The sequence below is a fragment of the Triticum dicoccoides genome, chromosome 5A (assembly GCF_002162155.2).
Source record: "Triticum dicoccoides isolate Atlit2015 ecotype Zavitan chromosome 5A, WEW_v2.0, whole genome shotgun sequence".
In the NCBI taxonomy this organism is placed as follows: Eukaryota; Viridiplantae; Streptophyta; class Magnoliopsida; order Poales; family Poaceae; genus Triticum; species Triticum dicoccoides.
In genome coordinates this window covers 560,703,028-560,722,092 of record NC_041388.1, presented here as the reverse complement: position 1 = coordinate 560,722,092, position 19,065 = coordinate 560,703,028, and the positions used below count along the sequence as shown (strand labels likewise).

At 46.4% G+C, this 19,065-nt stretch overlaps 1 protein-coding gene across 1 annotated transcript; it reads right to left on the bottom strand.

Annotated features, from left to right (window-relative positions):
• Positions 1-16,327: 16,327 nt before the first annotated feature.
• LOC119302826 (HMG1/2-like protein) lies at positions 16,328-18,552 on the bottom strand. The gene is made up of 8 exons (XM_037579862.1): positions 18,476-18,552; positions 18,307-18,363; positions 18,080-18,157; positions 17,908-17,965; positions 17,734-17,778; positions 17,032-17,112; positions 16,855-16,923; positions 16,328-16,722 (listed from the first exon to the last, which is right to left on the bottom strand). Exons 2-8 carry the CDS (start codon positions 18,342-18,344, stop codon positions 16,711-16,713), a joined length of 381 nt encoding a protein of 126 aa, XP_037435759.1. The 5' UTR covers positions 18,345-18,363; positions 18,476-18,552; the 3' UTR covers positions 16,328-16,710.
• Between the last annotated feature and the right edge of the window lie 513 nt (positions 18,553-19,065).

The following is a 19,065-nucleotide window of genomic DNA, read 5'->3' as shown; positions in this document are numbered from 1 at the left end:
GTGCAAATATAACAACTGGAAAATAAAGTGATGTAAACATGGGACTCCTATATGCCAAAACTAGCCTTCCAATTTGAAGGAGCACATTATAGGAAAGCACATCATGAAAACTCCGGACGATGCCATGCAAAACAAAATCTCAATCATTCGGTGATGCTGCTAAGTTTTAAATGACCATCGACCATAGCCTTTAAATGGTATGTGTCCCTCTTCACTTGCAACACGACTACGTGCACGCATTCACTAACACAACAACCAAAGCAGCATCCCACTCCCACCACCACCATATGCCAATATAAAGGTATTGGGAGTTTGCGATTTACACTAATCCATAGCCGGTTTCATTTCAGAAGTTGCTAGAGTGGGTAGGCTGCCTAATCATATCGAATGGTCTCATAGTTTAGGCTCTGATTTGATCGCGTGTTCACTTGGTTTTTAGGATTTGTTAATGATCAGTGTTTTATTTGTGGTGGTCCTAAGTCCTTATCTATTTATTTATTTAGTTAAGACCATCATCTGATGACTTCATTTGAGATGTACGTTGGACTACCTCAAACGGCCGAAAGTGATTGGAGTTGGAACTTGGGCAAAACTAGGCATTGGAGGCATACAGGACGATCTATGAGCAATTTTACTATACCCCACAAGGTTAAAGGTACTTCAGTTAACTGGTAGTTGGCGACCGATAGTCGTAAGATCCAAACGGTACACTTGAAGATCTGGCAATCCGATCTGGTTTAATAAGTCCACCACCATATGCCAATATAAAGGTCTACTTAAAGATCTCAGAATGCTGCTACGAAAATTCATAAACTTCCGCATGACAATGCAGAGAATCAACCAGTCCAGAGATAACAGAGGAACGCACAAGCAGAATTAAACGAAGGAAGAAAACTATTAGCCTTATGCCATTTCCTTTCAAGAGTTTGACAGCAGGTACGGAGATCTAAGACCCCAACTACTGACAAAATATAAAGTCACAGGAGCAACTGGTGACAAACTGACAATAGGCAAAATCCCCCAAAAATACTTAACAGAACCAAGAGCAACTGCTGACAGAAGATGACTAGAACATTGAATTTTACTGACAACTCAAACAGTTGCTGCCAGGCAAAAGTATGGTCAAAAGCACTGCAGATCACAACAAGGAATCGGATCCATAACTAGAATAGGAAAATGTAGAATCTTATCTATGAACTGATTAAGATTCAGATAATTGACAAGTCAGAAAAATCATGGGAGATGATGCATAATAATTCAGATTTCAAGCAAACACCCAGGCTTCAGGGTTCCACTACAAAAATTTCAGAGACTTGGCATGAAAGGACAGAGCACCATCCCAGCAAAAAAAAAGGTGAACGGAGAAGCAGAAAAAAGGTCAAAAGCAGTGTAAATCACAACAAGGAATCAGATCCAGAACGAGAATAAGAGAATGTAGAAACTTATCCATCAACTGCTTGAAGATTCAGTTGGTGGACAAACGAGAACAATCATGGGAGGTACTGTAATAGACAAGTGAGAACAATCGGGGGACATGACGCAGAATAATTCAGGCTTCAAACAAACGCCCAGACGCTGCAGACTTTGGGTTTCACTTCCATTGCAATAATTCCGAGACTTCGCATGCCAGCACAGAGCACCATTGCGGACAAAAAGATGAATAGAAAAACATACCAAAGGGCCAGGATTGGAGTACTCCAATGTGTCCAACAATCGTAGGCAGACAAGACAAAACGGATGACCCGAAAGCAGCTAAGAGAATCGTATCCGTAGGCAGCAAGAAGGATCAGACTGCTGTCCTGTCACCCGCAAATCGGCCAAAAAAGATGGATCCAATCCAGGTGCAGTTGGAGGCACTTTCAGTCCCCTTTACAGGCAACTCAAAACTTTCAGAAAACGTCATATAAAGAAGAGAGAAATTTTAGAAGCTCACATCACTTGATACAACGGTGCACAACCACAAACAAAGAAACGACAAAGACCCCAAAATACTCAATAGAACCAAAAGCTGTAGAAAGAAGTCCCAAAAAACTTGGAAGAACCAAGCAAGATCAACCTGCTGACACACAAACACATGACAAGATATAGCGCCGCGGCCACCACCACCACCCAACGCAGGATCTCTCCTCCGCTGCCACCTTCCCGCCGACGCATCTTCCTCCCCAGCAGCACCTTCCTCTCCTCGCCGCCCGCCCGAGGCGCCCTCCAGCGAAGTCCAGATGGCTCCAGGGAAGGCGGCAGCGAGGCCCTTTTCTAGCTGATCGGCGCGGCTGTAGCGGCCGTGATCCATGGATCCGGGGTGGCGGCCCCACAGAGAGGCGACGGCGTCCTCATCGGGACGGCGCCTGTGGCGGCGTCGGGTCAGATCAGATCTGGCCTCAACTGTGGCGGCGGCATGGTAGGCCTGGTCACCGGTCAGATCTGATCCGGCTGATGCAGCCTGCTCCATGCGCGGCGGCGGTGATCGGTGGCGGTCCCCTGCACACGATGCTGGATGAAGGGTCCTCGAGCAGATCTGGATGAAAACCCTACTCTTGGCACGTTGCCAAGGTCGGCGACGGCGGCATTTTTCTGCGTCGTCCCCTTTTTGAAGGCATCGTCGTGAAGAAGCTCTAGACCCCTATCCGCTATCTTCGGGGGGAAACCCTAGATCAGTCGATCGGATGACGGCGGCGCTCACGTGTCGTACCCCTCTCGAGGACGTCATTCTTGGAGGTGTGCATAGGCTCGAGGGGCCACTGAATTTGTGGTGGATCGGCATTCACTGTGACGCATCGACATCGTGGAGTCTCGGCGGTGAGGCCTAGCAAAGTCTCAATGGCGGATGCATGATGATGGACGCACGTAGGGAGGAGGCATTGTCTGGCGCCATGGGGGCGTCGACGACAGGCTGGCAAGGTCGATGTATCAGTACCTGCTCTGAAGATGGATTGATAGAAGACGGCGGCGACAACCTATGAGTGCGTCGAACCGGTTTGTGCCCCAGACCAGGTATGTGGCTTGGTCGGGGCCACCGGCTTTATATGTTAGGCTAGGTGAGAAGTCTGGGCATTCGGCTCACACTTTCTGCACCTAGACCAGGTATGTGGATTGGTCGGGGCCACCGACTTTATATTTTAGGCTAGGTGAGAAGTCTGGGTATTCGGCTCACACTTTCTGCATCCTTCATCAATGGATAGGAGTAGCGACAGATGTTGTGAAGATACTGGCTTCTGACGTATTGATGTATAACTTTGTAAGGTCTTTATGAATAATTAATAAAATGGTTGCATGCATCTCCAAGATGCAGAGGCTGGGGTCATCCTCTTTTTCTAAAAAATGACAAGAATATTGAATCTTCCTGGCAGCTCCAACATTTCCTGCCCCACAGCAAGTGGTCAACAGCACTACAGATCACAATTCACAAGGACGAACCGGATACAGAACTAGAATCAAGATTGTATAATCTTATCCATCAAATGATTAAGATTCAGACAATCAACAAAACAGATTGTTTTTTTTTTCATGGGATCATTCAGACTTGAACCAAACATCCGGGTTGCCCCACAAACATTCAAAAATTTATCATCATCGGACAAGGCACCATCCCAAGTTCCCAACAAGGGTGTTAAGCACGGAAAAAATTGAAAGGGACAGGATTAAACAAGCATGTATCGATGCCCATTTCTTTCTTTTCAACACCATATATATTGAGATCTCCGTGGGATTCTTAAAACTAACACGTGGAGATTCCACATGATATTATCCATCAGCTGATAAGGCACGGTTACTGACAAACATCATAATGTTACTTAGAAAATTCAGAAACTTTCGCAAACAGTGCAGAGCAGGGCCGTACCTCGGAAATTGAGGCCCCGGAGCGAAATCACAATTTAGGCCCCATGTATAAGAAAGTCAAGTAGGCAATTTAAACATTATTTTTATTAGTCACTACAGCAGGACAGCTTTCTCAAGGAACTACATAATACAAGAGAAAAATCTTAGAATTTTGAGCTACAAGTCCATCTTTTACTCTGTTAGCCAAAGCGTGCAATCCTTTGAGCATTTCTTGATACAAAATCTTCAATTAGATCTTCATAAGCAACCCCCTCCAGTATATCATTTTCAATTGCTATAGTAGCCAACCCACTGAGCCTTTCTTGTGTCATTGTTGAACGTAGATAGGACTTCAATAATTTCAATTTGGAGAAACTTCTCTCAGCTGATGCGACAGTCACTGGAATAGTTAACAAAATTCTATATGCAATAGTTGCATTAGGGAAACAATCTAGCCGTTTAAGAAATTTCAAGATATCAACCGGCCCCATATTATCATTTGGAATGAAACTTTTAAGTAAATTTAGCTCAACATATAATTCACTACCATTAATGTCCGATTTCGCCCCACTCTTTAGTGCAGCCTCAAGAACACTACAAGAAGATTTTAAGCTCTTCTCATCCAATGATTTTAGTGCATCAGAAGTAAATAAGAAACCAAAGTTCTTTTGGAATGATTCATATTGCTCAAATCTTGTTGTAAGTGAACTGATAGCCTGATCAACAACAGGAATAAAATATTTTCTCCTAAATGATTCATGTGCAGGTTGTGAAGAAATTAACACATCATCTGGGTTTTCGTCAAATTGTTTCTTTCTTTTAATCTCACGCTTTTGACGAAATGTAGGATCGATCTCCATTTCAAGTGCAATTTCTTTTGCTGTTTCCAATGCATTACAAAAAGCAGTGTCTCTATACCCATTAAAAAAGGTAATTAGCCCCTACACTTGCTCAATAGCAACATCAATAAGCATATCCTTTGATTGTAAGTTCTTGCTGACCAGATTGACGGCATACAGTATTTCATACCAAATAACAATAGCTACTAAAAATTCAAAATCACCAAGTTCATTATTCGCGAGAGATTTAGCTTCACTGCTAGTTTTTGGATCATTATCAATATCAGATACTTGCAGTAAAGCTTCTCGTATGTTCGAAATCTGAAATCTTATAGCTTTAACACTATCTATTTGACTCTCCCAACGAGTAGATGACAACGACTTGAGAGTCAATCCTGTTGTATCATCTATATTATCTTTCAAGATCTGCCACTTTTTAGTTGAATTAGCAAATGTTGTGTAGATGCGTTGTATGATTCCAAAAAAGTCCTTTGCTTTACCACAAGTTTTTGCCATGTCACAAAGTGTCAAATTAATACTATGACAACCACATGCTGAATAAAAAGCTCTAGGATTTTTATCCAAAAGTTTTCTTTGAACACCATTATTCTTACCTTTCATATTTGCACCATTATCGTAGCTCTGTCCTCTCACATCATCTAGATCCAGGTCAAGATTCCGTAGTTCTTCCTGTAAAACATCAAAAAGCCCTTGCCAGTTGTATCATTGACATCCAAAAATCCTAAAAATGATTCCTCAATGGAAACAAAAGTCGAAGATGCATTGACATATCGTATTATCAGAGACATTTGTTCTTGGTGGCTCGCATCAGGGTACAATCAAGTATCACGGAAAAATACTTTGCTTCTTTATTTTTTTAATTATCTCTGACTTAATTGCAGAAGCAAGCAAATGTATTAACTCATTTTGTATCCCATGACCAAGGTATTGAACATGAGTTTCATTGTTTGTTATGCGCCTAACATGCTCCTGAATAATTGGGTCGAACTCAGCTAGCATTTCAACCAAGCCTAAGAAATTTCCATTATTATCTTGATACAATGTCGAGTTAGTACCACGAAATGCAAGATTGTGTTTCGCAAGAAATTTTACCATCAAAAGAATTCTAAATAGAACCTTTCTCCAATGGTCCTTTTCTTTCTCAAGTTGTCGCTGCGCTACACAATTAATAGTTTGATGCTTTTGCAACCGTAGTCGCAAATCATACCAAGTGACCATATTCAGAACATGTTCGGCACTTGTTTCGTGCTCTCTAATTCTAATGCTAATATGTGCCCAATCATTAAAACCCTCACTAGGCAAATGACCCTTTCCATGCCCCTTTCGAAATAATTTGCAACAAAAGCAGAATACCTTGTCAAGTTCTCTAGAGTATACAAGCCAATCTCTATCACACTTCTCTCCATTTGGTAGAACTCTTGTGTAAAATATCGAAGAAAAGCATCTTTTATTTTTATCCTTCCGGCCTTTTTTATAGTTAAATCTCTTTTGGGATCCTTTTCTACCAAGATGTCAATCGCTTTTGAGTCAAGGGCATCCCAATTCCTTGGATCATATATATCTGGCCGGAAAGAAGCATTACCATCGGAAGATGCATCCATGTTATTCTTATCAGGTGAACTATCCATGTTTTCATTAACACTAGCGCCAACGACATTTCCATGAAGGTTAGCCTCATCAGGATTAGTATTCTCAACCTGAATGTTGTCAACATTATCATCAACATCAGCCTCTATATTCTGATTTTCGGAAGAAACTTGTGGTTCTTTCACAACAAAGTTATCAAGAGACCCCTTCAGAGAATGAATAAGATTTTCAGCTTTTTTCTTCTTTGTACGTTTTTCATACCCAGATTCATACTTCCTACCAGGGCGTTTAGAACTAGAAGACATCTTAGAAAATTAAGAAAAACCAAGGATACACAAATGCAAGAAAGAACAATGGATCAACTAAAGAAGGAACAGAGTTGTAGAGAGAGAAAAGAACAGGGGAATTCGATCCGTCTTCAGTCTTCTGGAATTCTCCGTGAGAGAGATGAGTTGGGCTATGGGCCTGTTGTTCCGTTGGGGCTTGGTGGATTAATTGACATGCGTTGGGCTGGGGCAGCACTTTATTTTTTTGGCAGTTTAAGGATATATATATACGGGGGCCTCAGATTTTTGGGGGCCCTGTGCAGCGGCTCCACTTGCACCTGTAGATGTACGGGCCTGGTGCAGAGCACCGAGCAATCCGCAAGTTGACAGAGAACGCATCCAGGAACAAGGCTAACACGAAGGAAGACAACCAAGTCTAGTACCATTTCCTTTCAACATTTTTATAGCTGATGTTAAGATCTAAAATCCCGAAGACAAAATAAATAAATAAAATGTAATCAAAGAGCACAGAATAGGGAAAGCACATCATGAAAACTCTGGGCGATGCCAAGCAAAACCAAATCCCAATCAACTGGTGACGCTGCAATGCTTTAAGTACGTGCACGTATTTAAATGGTGTATGTGTCCCTCCTCACATGCAATGCGAGTACGTGCACGTATTCACTAACACAACAACTAAAGCATCATCCGACTCCCACCACCACCATATGCCAATATAAAGGTCTTGGGAGTTTGCTATTTGCACTAATTCATAGCCAGTTTCCTTTGATAAGTTGCTAGAGTGGGTGGGCTGCCTAATCATATCGATTGGTCTCATGGTCTAGGATCCTAGTTGATCTTGCGTTCACTTGGTTTTTTAGGATTTGTTAACAATCAATGTCTTGTCTGTGGTGGCCCTAAGTCCTTATCTATCTATTTATTTATTTATCCTATGCTTGTTGGTGATAAGACCGTCATTTGGTGAGTTCATTTGAGATGTCGGGCTGCCTCAAAGGGCCGAAACTGATTGGAGATGGAATTCAGGCAAAACTAGGCATTGGAGGCATAGAGGAAGATTTATGAGCAATTTTGTTATACCCATCAAGGGTGCTTCAGTCAACTGGTAGTTGGTAACCGAGACCCGTTAGATCTGGCCAACCGATCCAGTTTACAAAGCCCCCTTGGTCGATGGTTAAAGATTTATGAGCAACTTTGGACTTCTCAGCTAGTCGTACACTGGGGAGAATTTGCAGCGAACAGATCTCTGCCGTTCCGAGCCTGGGAGAGGGACATAACGCAAGCGGCAAAAAGCACTCCCCACATGTTTCCAAGCAGTGGATATCACAAAACAAGAAGGAATCGGATCTAGAAGGAGAATAAGACAATGTACTGATTAAAGATTCAGATAATGGAGAAACGGGAGCAATCATGGGAGATGATAGCCAAATGAGAACAATCATGAGAGATGATGCATAATAGATAATTCAGACTTGAAACAAACACCCAGACACTTCAGGTTTCCACCACAAAAATTCAAAATAGAATCAATTTTCGAGCAATCAGTAGGTGCAGTTCAGTATCTACGCTTGAAGTTCTTCTATGGATTTTGCATCCTAGTGTTTTTTCCATGCTTGAAATTCTTTTTTGCATCTTAATGTGTTTTTAATCGTTCTGAAACAAAGAGTTACTCCCTCCGTTCCGAATTACTTGTTGCGGGTATGGATGTATCTAGATGTAATTTAGTTCTAGATACATCCATTTCTGCGACGAGTAATTTGGAATGGAGGGAGTAGCTCACAGTCACTGAAGAGCAAGCACAGCACAGTACATCACCAAAAGAGCAACAGTCAAACCAGGTGCATAGAGAACCTCTGTCCAAAGGTTTGTATTGTAGACAGAAAACGTGGGCGGGAGCTCATGCTAGCTTCCATTCCAGATCAAACAAATTGCCGAATCAGCAACTCCAAAAGAGGGACGGTCTTCCTTGAAATGTTTGTCTACCTGAAATCTCAGTGAGTCACATCAGATAAGTAGTGTAGTGGTTACTGTACAGAGAACCAATGTATTGATGCGAGACAAAACTGGTCAAAAGCAGTATTGATCACAAGAAGGATCCAGAACGAGAAGTTAAGACAATGTATAATCCTACCGCTCAACTGATTAAGGTTAAAACAATGGACAAACCAAACCAATCATGGGAGATGACTCATGAGCATTCAGACTATACCCAGACTTCATGATTTCGCCACAGAAATTCAAAAGGCGCACTCCATCCAAAAGCTATTTCACCTTGCATCTTGTGTTGGGCCGGGTTGTATATCTTATGAAGGGACCGTCGTTGCGATGCTATCTGTGCAAAAAGATGCACACTCTTATAGTGATATTTGTGTTTGACTTGGTTCGTTAGTTTGTTTTCAATTAGAGGACCTAGGTGCAAAAACTATAGTGCTATGGAGGGTGGATTTCACAAAAAATATTACAATAGTTTCCCCAGCAATTCCGCAAACAAAGTCTAGGATTTAATAATTACTCTTTAAGCATTTTCCTCTTAATTTCTTAATTTTATAAAAACTAAATTTTTAGATTTCTTAAATTATTTATTTATGTGTTGAAAATGTCGCCGCATGTGTGAAACAATCATCAAGCTGTATCATGGAAAATCGCGTTCAAAATGGTGATCTATTGGAGATCTCTACTGTTCAATGCTTTATTAACGGAAAATATAAATCTAGAAAATAAAGTGGTGTAAACATGGGACTCCCACATGTCAAAACTCAAAACTAAAATTCCAATTTGATGAAGCACGTGGTAGGGAAAGCACATGATGAAAACTACGCCAAGCAAAACCAAATTGCAATTAATTAGTGACGATAAGGAGCTTTAAATACACATCGCCATGAGCCTTTAAACGGTGGTCATGTCCCTCTTGACATGCAATGCGAGTATGGGCATGCATTCACTAACACAACGACCAAAAAACATTATCCCACTCCCACCACCACCATATGCCAACATAAAGGCTTGGGATTTGGCGATTTACGCTAGTTCATAGCCAGCTTGATTTGTTATATGTTGCTAGAATGGGTGTGGTTGCGTAACCGTATCGATTGGCCTCGTAGTTTAGGGTCCGATTTGATCTTGCGTTCACTTGGGCTTTTAGGATTTGTTCACAGTATGTGTCTTAATTGTGGTGGTTCTATGTCTTTTTCTATTTTTCTAGTTTTGTACTTTTTCTCTGTTTCTGATAAGACTATCATCTCAACGAGTTCATTCTGAGATGCCAGACCGCCTCAAAATGGTCGTAGGTGATTGGAGTTGGAGCTCAGGAAATACTAGGCATTGGAGGCATACAGGAAGATATATGACCAGCGAAGACAGCGGCAACTTTGATTAGGGTCATTGGATCGTTATGCCATTTGCACCAAGGGTCGGCTCCAAAGTTGATGCAGTCTCCATGGAGAAGTGAACCAAGTAGCAAAGGGGACTATTCATCACGGCAAAGCCCCTCAAAAATCTCTCGAGACGAGGATACTTGTGCATCCAATCCAAGTACCAGCCATCCAGAGTGTCACACCTGCAAGTACCGTGTCATGCAGTTTGATAGCAGTGGCCTTGGGCCGTAAGTGTGTGTGTGCGCTTGTAGCCCATCTGTGTGGGGCAGATGGAGGATGCTCCATGATCTTATCCATCAACAGCGAGGGCTCTGTTCCTACAGAGTACCGCTCCGAAAGTTCAGAAACTTTCACATGGCGGTGCAGAGCACCCATCAGTCTGGTCCTGAGGTAATACAGGAACACATAATACGCAGGATTAACATGAAGCAAGACAACTACTCCCTCCGTTCCTAACACCCCGTTCGGAGCCCCTTCACTCCGCCGCTCCGCTCCGGGAGCTGGCGGAGCTGTAGTTAAAAAAGATGGAGCTGTAGGGGCTGTTCGGTAATGCTCCGCTCCACAACTCCGCTCCGGGAGTTGGCGGAGCTGCAGTACAAATTCGTAGAGTTGCAGATTGGCCGCTCCACAGATTCTGGGAGTGGATAACTACCGAACAGGGCCGTAGTCCTTTGACTCCGCAGCTCCTCGTATTTTGAGGAGCCGGCGGGTTGCCAAACAGTCCCTAAATATTTGTCTTTCTAGACATTTTGAATGACTACTACATACGAATGTATGTAGACATGTTTTAGAGTGTAGATTCACTTATTTTGCTCTGTATGTAGTCACTTGTTAAAATGACTAGAAAGACAAGTATTTAGAAACGGAGGGAGTATTAGCCTTCTAACATTCCTTCAACAGTTTGAAAGCAGATGTTGAGATCCAAGATCCCAACTGCTGACGAACTCCAAAGTCCCAAAGTACTAACATAACCAAAAGCAACTGCTGACAAATAGGCAAAATCCCAAAAAAAAAAAACATGACTAAGAGTAACTGCTAACAGAGGATGACCATAACACTGAATTTTACTGACACCTCCAACAATTGCTTCCAAGACAATGCAGAAACTTATCCATCAACTAATTAAACATCCAGATGGTGGACAAATGAGAACAATCATGGCAGGTGATAAACAAGTGAGATCAATCATGGGAGATGATGAATAGTAGTACTTCAGACTTGAAACAAACACAAAGACACTACAGACTTCAGGCCAACTCCACCGCACGACCCCAAACGGACGTCCGGATTGGCCGGATTTTGTTCCTTTGGGGCGCTGATGGGTTCGCCCGTGTCCGCCTTTGTCAGATGGGTCGTGCGTGCGCGCACCGCACGGCCGCACCCCAAATCGTGTCCGGGGTGGACGTGAATAAAAAAAATATTAAAACTAAAACGAAATAACTAAAAAACTAAATAAACACATTTTAAAAAAACATAAAATATATATAGGGGGCGGCCACAAAACGGCCCAGTTTCCACGGCCACTTAAAAGGCCCATTTTTCATAATTAACATATAAAACAAAATAAAAAAACGCCTCCGCCTCCCGCGCGCTCCTGCCGCGCCCGTCGGTGTCGTGGCCGTCGCCGTCTTCACTGGCCGCCGGTGTCGTCGTCGTCACTGACGAGGTCGACGTACTCCGGCGGCGTCCACAGGTGGGCCGGAGATGCGTGGTGGACGGGGGCGGGCTGGACGGCCGGAGCTGCCTGCACCACCTCCTCCCGTGGCGAGGCCTCCCGCTCCGGAGTGGGGCACCAGTTCACGCCCAGGTCGGCGGCCATCTCCGGCGCAGTGCACGACCAGCCCCACCCCTGGCCCAGGAGCTTCTCGAACGCGGGCGAGTCCTCCTCCATCGGCTCCTCCTTGGCGGCCCCCGTGACGGCCGCCAGCTGCAGCTCCGGGAAGGCGACGTCCCCGGCGGTAGAGAGGGCCACGGCCTCCTCCAAGCCGTCCCACTGCCGCTCGTCGTGCGTGTTCATGGAGTCGTCCATGACACGCTGCAGGAGACGGGCCTCCTCCTCCGTTGTCATGCGAGGAGGGGGGGCGACGGAGACGGGGAAGGCGACGGCGTGGGCGTCAGGCCACGCACCCGCGTACACCCGCGCGGCTCTGAACGTGGCCTCCGCGGCCCCGACACGGTGCCGGCGAAGTAGGACGCGCGCCGCACGTCGTGCTCATCCTGAAGCCATGTGTCCCAGAGCGGTGAGTCGGGGGCATACCTGTGGTCGTAGTACAGGTCGTCGGGGAGGAGGCGGCGGCGGCGGTTGATCTCATCGCGTCGTGCACGGCCGGTCGCCGGCACTGGCTGGATGGGGACCCGGTCCGCGGAGAGGTGCCACCCGTTGGGGAGGTGGGCGTCGCTCCACGTGACCGGCGTCCTCGTCTCCCAGTACCTCTGGCACACGTCCGCGCAGATGTACTGCCGGTCGCGCTCGCCGGAGGGCCTAGGGGCAATGGTGAAGGGGGCCGGCGCGGGGGCTCAACGGGAGGAGTGCGGCGGTGGCGCGGGCTCCTCCTTCTTCACGGAGCCGCGGCGGCGCCCCGAGGAGGAGCCGGCCTCGCGGTCGTGCTTGCCCTTGCGGTTCCAGAAGCCCATGGCGAGGTGGGCGGCCGGCGAGCTCGAGAAGGAGTCGGGTTAGGGTTTCTGCGTTGTCGGGGTTTGAGGAGGCCGCTGGGTGGCGTGGGGCAGTGTGGACGACGACTCGTCCACGCTTCCCACTTAAAGAAGGACGGCGACCGCTCGACGTGCGGATGACAGGTGGGGCCGCCCGCTCGTGCGCATTGATGTAGGTGGGTGGGAGGTGGGTGGCCGCCTGCCACGCGGCCCCGACGCGGACGAACGCGCGTCCGTTTGGTGTCCGCCGCGATCCAAACCCGGCGGAAGTTTGCGCTCGAAATGGGTCGGCCCGGACATAAAATGGGCAAGATGGGTCCGGGCCGTCGCGCGCTGGGCCGCCTTCTTTGTCCCTTTTACCCCGAACGGACGGGGCCGGACAGGATAGGGTCGCGCGGTGGAGTTGGCTTCAGGGATCTACTACAAAAATTCAGACTTTGCATCACAGGTCAGAGCACCATTCCAGCCAAAAAGGGCTAAAATAAACAGGACAACTCTTATAGTACCATACAGGGTTTTAAATACATATCACCATATATTGAGGTATGAGGTCTAAGAATTTAAAAAACGGACATTCGACGGAGATGGAATGTAATTACAGATCATCGGCCAATTGATTCGCCGAGAATATTATGTTTATATATACCATGCTAAAAGTTGGGTGAAACAAGTGTCACGCATCTCGATCATTCGTGCTTCGAGAAACTACCGTGTCCTGCACCGTCAAGTTCTCGGGAGCGACGTGACAGCTCGACGCCTTTCCGCAGCACGTGCCTCGGTTGTCTTCCCAACATCTTGTACTGCCAAACTGATGTCACGCTCGAATCACACGAAGATGGATCCAGCTCCAGATCAACGGAGAAGCACAAAATTGTTCAGAATTGAAGTCACTTCCAGTCCCCTTACACGCAACTCAAAACTTTCAGCAACCGTCATATAAAGAAGAGAGAAATTTTAGAAGGCTCTCATCACTTGATACAGCGGTGCACAACCACAAACAAAGAAAAGACAAAGACCCCAAAGTACTCGACAGAACAAAAGGCTGTAGAAAAAAGTCCCAAAAAACTTGGAAGAACCAAGCAAGATCAACCTGCTGACAGACAAACACTTGACAAGAACATTTGCTGCCCCACAGCAAGTGGTCAACAGCACTAGAGATCACAATTCACAGGGACAAACCGGATACAGAACTAGAATCAAGACTATACAATCTTATCCATCAACTGATTAAGCTTCAGACAATCAACAAAACAGAATATATTTTTTCCATAGCATCATGCCATCATTCAGACTTGAAGCAAACATCCGGGTTGCCCCACAAACATTCAGAAACTTCTCATCATCGGACAAGGCACCATCCCAGCAAGGGTGTTAAGCACGGAAAATTTTGGAAGGGACGGGATTAAACAAGCATGGATCGATGCCCACTTCTTTCTTCTCAACACCATATATATTGAGATCTCGGTCGGATTCTTCAAACTAGCACGTGGAGATTCCGCATGATCTTATCCATCAGCTGATAAGGCACGGTTAACATCCTAATTTTACTCAGAAAATTCATAAACTTTCGCAAGACGGCGCAGAGCACCAAGCAATCCACAAGTTGAACGCGTCCAGGAGCAAGGTTTTTTTTTGTGTGAACTGTCCAGGAACAAGGTTAACATGAAGCAAGACAACCGAGTCTAGTACCATTTCCTTTCAACATTTGTATAGCTGATGTTAAGATCTAAAATCCCGAAGACAAAATAAATAAATAAAACGTAATCAAAGAGCACAGAATAGGGAAAGCACATAATGAAAACTCTGGGCGATGCCAAGCAAAACCAAATCCCAATCAACTGGTGACGCTGCAATGCTTTAAATACCCATCGACCATAGCCTTTAAAGGGTGTATGTGTCCCTCTTCACCTGCAATGCGAGTACGTTCACGTATTCACTAACACAAGAACCAAAGCATCATCCGACTCCCACCACCACCATATGCAATATAAAGGTCTTGGGAGTTTGCGATTTACACTAATTCATAGCCAGTTTCCTTTGATAAGTTGCTAGAGTGGGTGGGCTGCTTAATCATATCGATTGGTCTCATGGTTTAGGATCCGATTTGATCGCGTGTTCACTTGGTTTTTTAGGATTTTTGAACAATCATTGTCTTATTTGTGGTGGTCCTAAGTCATTATCTATTCATTTATTTTAGTGAGTTCATTTGAGATATCAGACTGCCTCACACGGCGGAAACTGATTGGAGTAGGAATTCAGGCAAAACTAGACATTTGAGGCATACAGGAAGATCTATGAGCAATTTTGCTATACCCCTCAAGGGTACTTCAGTCAACTGGTAGTTGGTAAATGATTTGACTGTTGAAGATCTGGCCAACCAATCCGGTTTGACAATGCTCCCTTGGTCGATGGTTAAAGATTTCTGAGCAAGTTTGCACTTCTCATGTAGAGATCTCTGTCGTTCCGAGCCTGAGAGAGGGACATAACGCAAGCATCAAAATGCACTCCTCACATGTGACCAAGCAGAACAAGAAGGAATCGCATCTAGAAGGAGAATGAGACAATGTACTGACTAAAGATTCCTGATAATGGAGAAATGAGATCAATCATGGGAGATGATATGCAAATGAGAACAATCGAGGAAGATGATGCATAATAAATAATTCAGAATTGAAACGAACACAAAGACACTTCAGGGTTCCACCACAAAAAATCACTAATAGAATCATTTTTCAAGCAAAGCAATGGGTGCATTTCAATATCTACGCTTGATATTCTTCTATGAATTGCGTCCTAGTGCATTTTCTGCGCTTGAAATTATGTTTTGCCTCTTAATGTGTTTTTATCATTCTGACTCTTAATGTGTTTTTATCATTCTGAAACAAAGAGTTAGCTCACTGTCACTGAAGAGCAAGCACAGCACAGTACATCACCAAAAGAACAACAGTCAAACCAGGTAAGCATAGAAACCCTCATGCCAGCTTCCAGATCAAACAAATTGCAGAATCAGCAACTCCAAAAGATGGACAGGTCCAAACCCAAAACGCTGCTGGCAGAGACTTGTCTCCCTGAAATCTCAGTGAGTCACATCAGATAAGTAGTGTAGTGGTTACTGTAGTTGTGCATTTTCCCAGCATCAAAATGTCCCCATCAGATCTAGCAAGAGGGAGAGTTGCTCCAAAACCAAAACACAGGCACACCAAGACATCCAATCCAAACTTTCAGAAGACCTAAAACAGATGCAAGAACGAATTGCAGCAACCACACAAACTGGAGTACAGTATCTCCAACAATCGCTGGCACAAGACAAAAAGGGATCACCCAGCAGCAGCAAGAGAATCATATCCAGCAGTAGGATCGTAACATCTCCACAGGAGTAGGTAGTGCTGCCAACCAGATGACCAGTATACTGAATCTTACTCGCAGATCCAGCACCTGCTGCCACAAATGAGTGGTCAAAAGCATCAGCAAACCAAGACTGTACAATCTCATCCATCGACTGCTTATGGGATCACTCAGATTTCAACAAAACATCAAGACTCCATCGTTACACCACAAACATCTTATATTCAGAAAATAGACAAACAGAAGTCATGGGATCACTCAGATTTCAGCAAAACATCAAGACTGTAGGGCTCCACAGCAAGCATTCAGAAACGTTGCATCACAGGACAGAGCAACATTCCAGCAACAGACCGAAACAGAGAAACATTTCAGAGTGACAGGATCAAGCAAGCACGCATCAAGACCGATCTGCTTCCTTTCAACACCATATATATTGAGATCTGGGTAGGATTCTTAAAACAACCACAGGCACGACACTAGGTACATCCGACAGAGACTGAATTAAAACATGCTAAAAACGAAGGAACAGAGGGTGGTCCGAGCACAGGACCCTACAGGAAGGAAACCAGACTAGCAACTTCACCACTCGGATCCAGGACAACGAATAGATGGGACTAGAGCTACCATTTCTATCATCGCCATCAGCAGCAGCAACCTGAAAGAGAGGGAGGGACTACCATGGAGCTAAACTAACAGCGAACATCCATCATCGATCAGTGACACCAGCAATGAGCAGCAACGGCCACGTTCCAGAGACCCCCTCCCCCTGCTGCGGCTGCTTGGCGTGCCGCTTCACTCGTCGCCCTGCACACGGCAAAGTTCAGACACAGAAAGTTTCAGAAACCAGCGTCACTGTTTGATGTACCAGAAGTTCAGAACTGATCGACAAGTTCAGCAACGAAGGGAACGGTCAGGGGTGGGTGTCGATGGTCTCACCTCGCTGCCGTCATCCTCGTCGTTCACCTCGGACTTGGACTTGTCAGAGTCGCCGGACGCCTCTCCTGCCTGAAACGGGGAAGAACACGAAACAACACGGTTCAGTACCACCATGTGCTGCGCGAGACAGTTCTGACGGCGGTGTTTGGAGGACGGGGATCTGGGGCTGGGGATTACCTGCGGGTTGTTGTAGGCGTCGATCTTCTTGGCGTACTCGGCCTTGAGCTTCTCGGCCTTGGCAGCATAGGGAGCCTTCTCCTGCAATTCATTCAAACAGCAGACAATTGTTAGTGCAGTGCAAGGCAATAGGTCTCAGGACAGACTTAACCATAAACAGAAAAGGAATAGTTGAACATATTGTGCGAAATGGCAGGGCATATATGAACAATGCAGGAACGGGCATGGGCACCAGTTTGAATTTACGAACACAGGAAGTAGAAATTCTATCGAGGCTGCACATTTGAACACGGCGAATCATAAATTTGAACAGCCAAATTGAGCATAGGCAGTAGATCAACAATTGCATAGACTGAATTGAACGAGCAGGCACAGGCAGCAGCAGTTTGAATTGATTGACACGGGACGAACAATTTCTACATTTCAACAGAGCGATTCGTGAATCTGAACGAGCAAACTGAGCGCAGGCAGTAGATCAACAAATTGCATAGCGACTGAATTGGAAATCTGACTAAACAACTGGGTCAAGCATTATCGGGACGACAAAATGCAGAGACGCGTAAACAAGTAAACCAGCATACGGGCGACCAAATTTTCATGGCGGCATCGCCGAGCAAGTACTGAGACCAGACAGGCGAGACCAACACTGAATTGAGCGGTAACAGAGAGGGGAGGGGAGGGGAGGGGAGGCAGGCCACTTACAGCATCACTCAGAGACTTCCACTTCTCACCACCGGCCTTGCCAATCTGCGATTCGACCAACCCAAACCAAATCAGGACACCGAATTGATTCACAATGAAACCCATCTCGCAGCAGCAGTTCAAACGAACACTAGACAGAGGCGGGGGCGAAGGGAACGGGAGCGAGACGCTTACCACGGAGACCTGCTTGACGTCGGGGTGCTTCTCCTTGTACTCCTTCCTGAAGGTGTCCCTGCGAAGGCGAAACCAAAACGAGCCTCGGTCAGCACGCCACGCCACGCCACACCATAGAAACAGCGCAAATCGGAGCGCAGGCAAGCACGAATCGAACTTCGGGGGGACTCACATGAAGACGAAGAAGGCGCTCGGGGGCCGCTTGGGCTTGTTGGGGTCCTTCTCGGCCTTGCTCTTCTTCACCGCGAGCCTGCGCCGCCACAACAGCAACAAGCCGAATCAGAAATCAGAAGCCCGACGCGAAACAGCAGCAGCAGCAGGAGAACCAGAGCAGAACCAGCACGGGAAACGAGACGAGACGGGGAGAGGAGGAGCGAGTGGTCGGGTCGGGGCACTGACCTGGAGTCGCCGGCGCGGGAGCCCGCCTTGGCCTTCATCCTGCCGCCGGCCGCCAACCTGCAGCAACCACCACCACCGACGCAAACGATCAGAACCGGCAGAGAGCCCAAAACACGGGGAACCAACGGATCTGGAACCTCTGACGAACTGGCGGGGAACCGCAGGGTACCTTGAGATCGGAGAGAGGGGTGGGGTGGTGGAGGCGGGCGCTGCGTGTGCTTGGTGGGTGGGCTCGCCGGGTGGGAGATGGGATGTGGGGAGGAGGAGGGCGGCGGGATTTAAAGGCGGGAGGGGGCGGGGGCGGGAGCTTGCGCGGGACGGCCCGAAATTTTCCGGCCACGTCAGCGATCCGGACGCCCGCCTCCCATTGGCCGCGCGGCCGCGGGGTGCCTCCGTTGCCTTCACCCGCGCGGTGAGAGGGGGGTGGGCCCGGGGTGTCAGCGAGTGTGCTTGGGGCTGCGCGTGCTTTCTCTGCCCACAGGCGGTGCCGTTTGGTCTGTGCTTTCTGGAAAGTCTAGGGACGCGACTCATTTTGGCAGAGACGTATTCCACCGAACGCCTGTGCGTACGTCTTCTGCGCAGGAATGTGCTATTTCGATTCGACACGTTCCTCGCAAATACTCTCAGCTAGGCTTTGGCACTTTCATCCCGCTTTATGAATGGAGCAACCGTCACGTCCATACAGCAGCTTCAAACGTCGCAACGGATATGAAATAAGTACGTCGGGGCATCAGCACAAACACGTCCAAAAAACACCAC

Excerpts from the sequence above, each read along its gene's own strand:
- LOC119302826 (XM_037579862.1), bottom strand. The coding sequence starts at position 18,344 with ATGAAGGCCAAGGCGGGCTCCCGCGCCGGCGACTCCAG. Across the intron at positions 18,158-18,306 it reads TCCCGCGCCGGCGACTCCAG|GCTCGCGGTGAAGAAGAGCA; the intron begins GTCAGTGCCCCG and ends GTGGCGGCGCAG. Across the intron at positions 17,779-17,907 it reads ACGTCAAGCAGGTCTCCGTG|ATTGGCAAGGCCGGTGGTGA; the intron begins GTAAGCGTCTCG and ends GTCGAATCGCAG.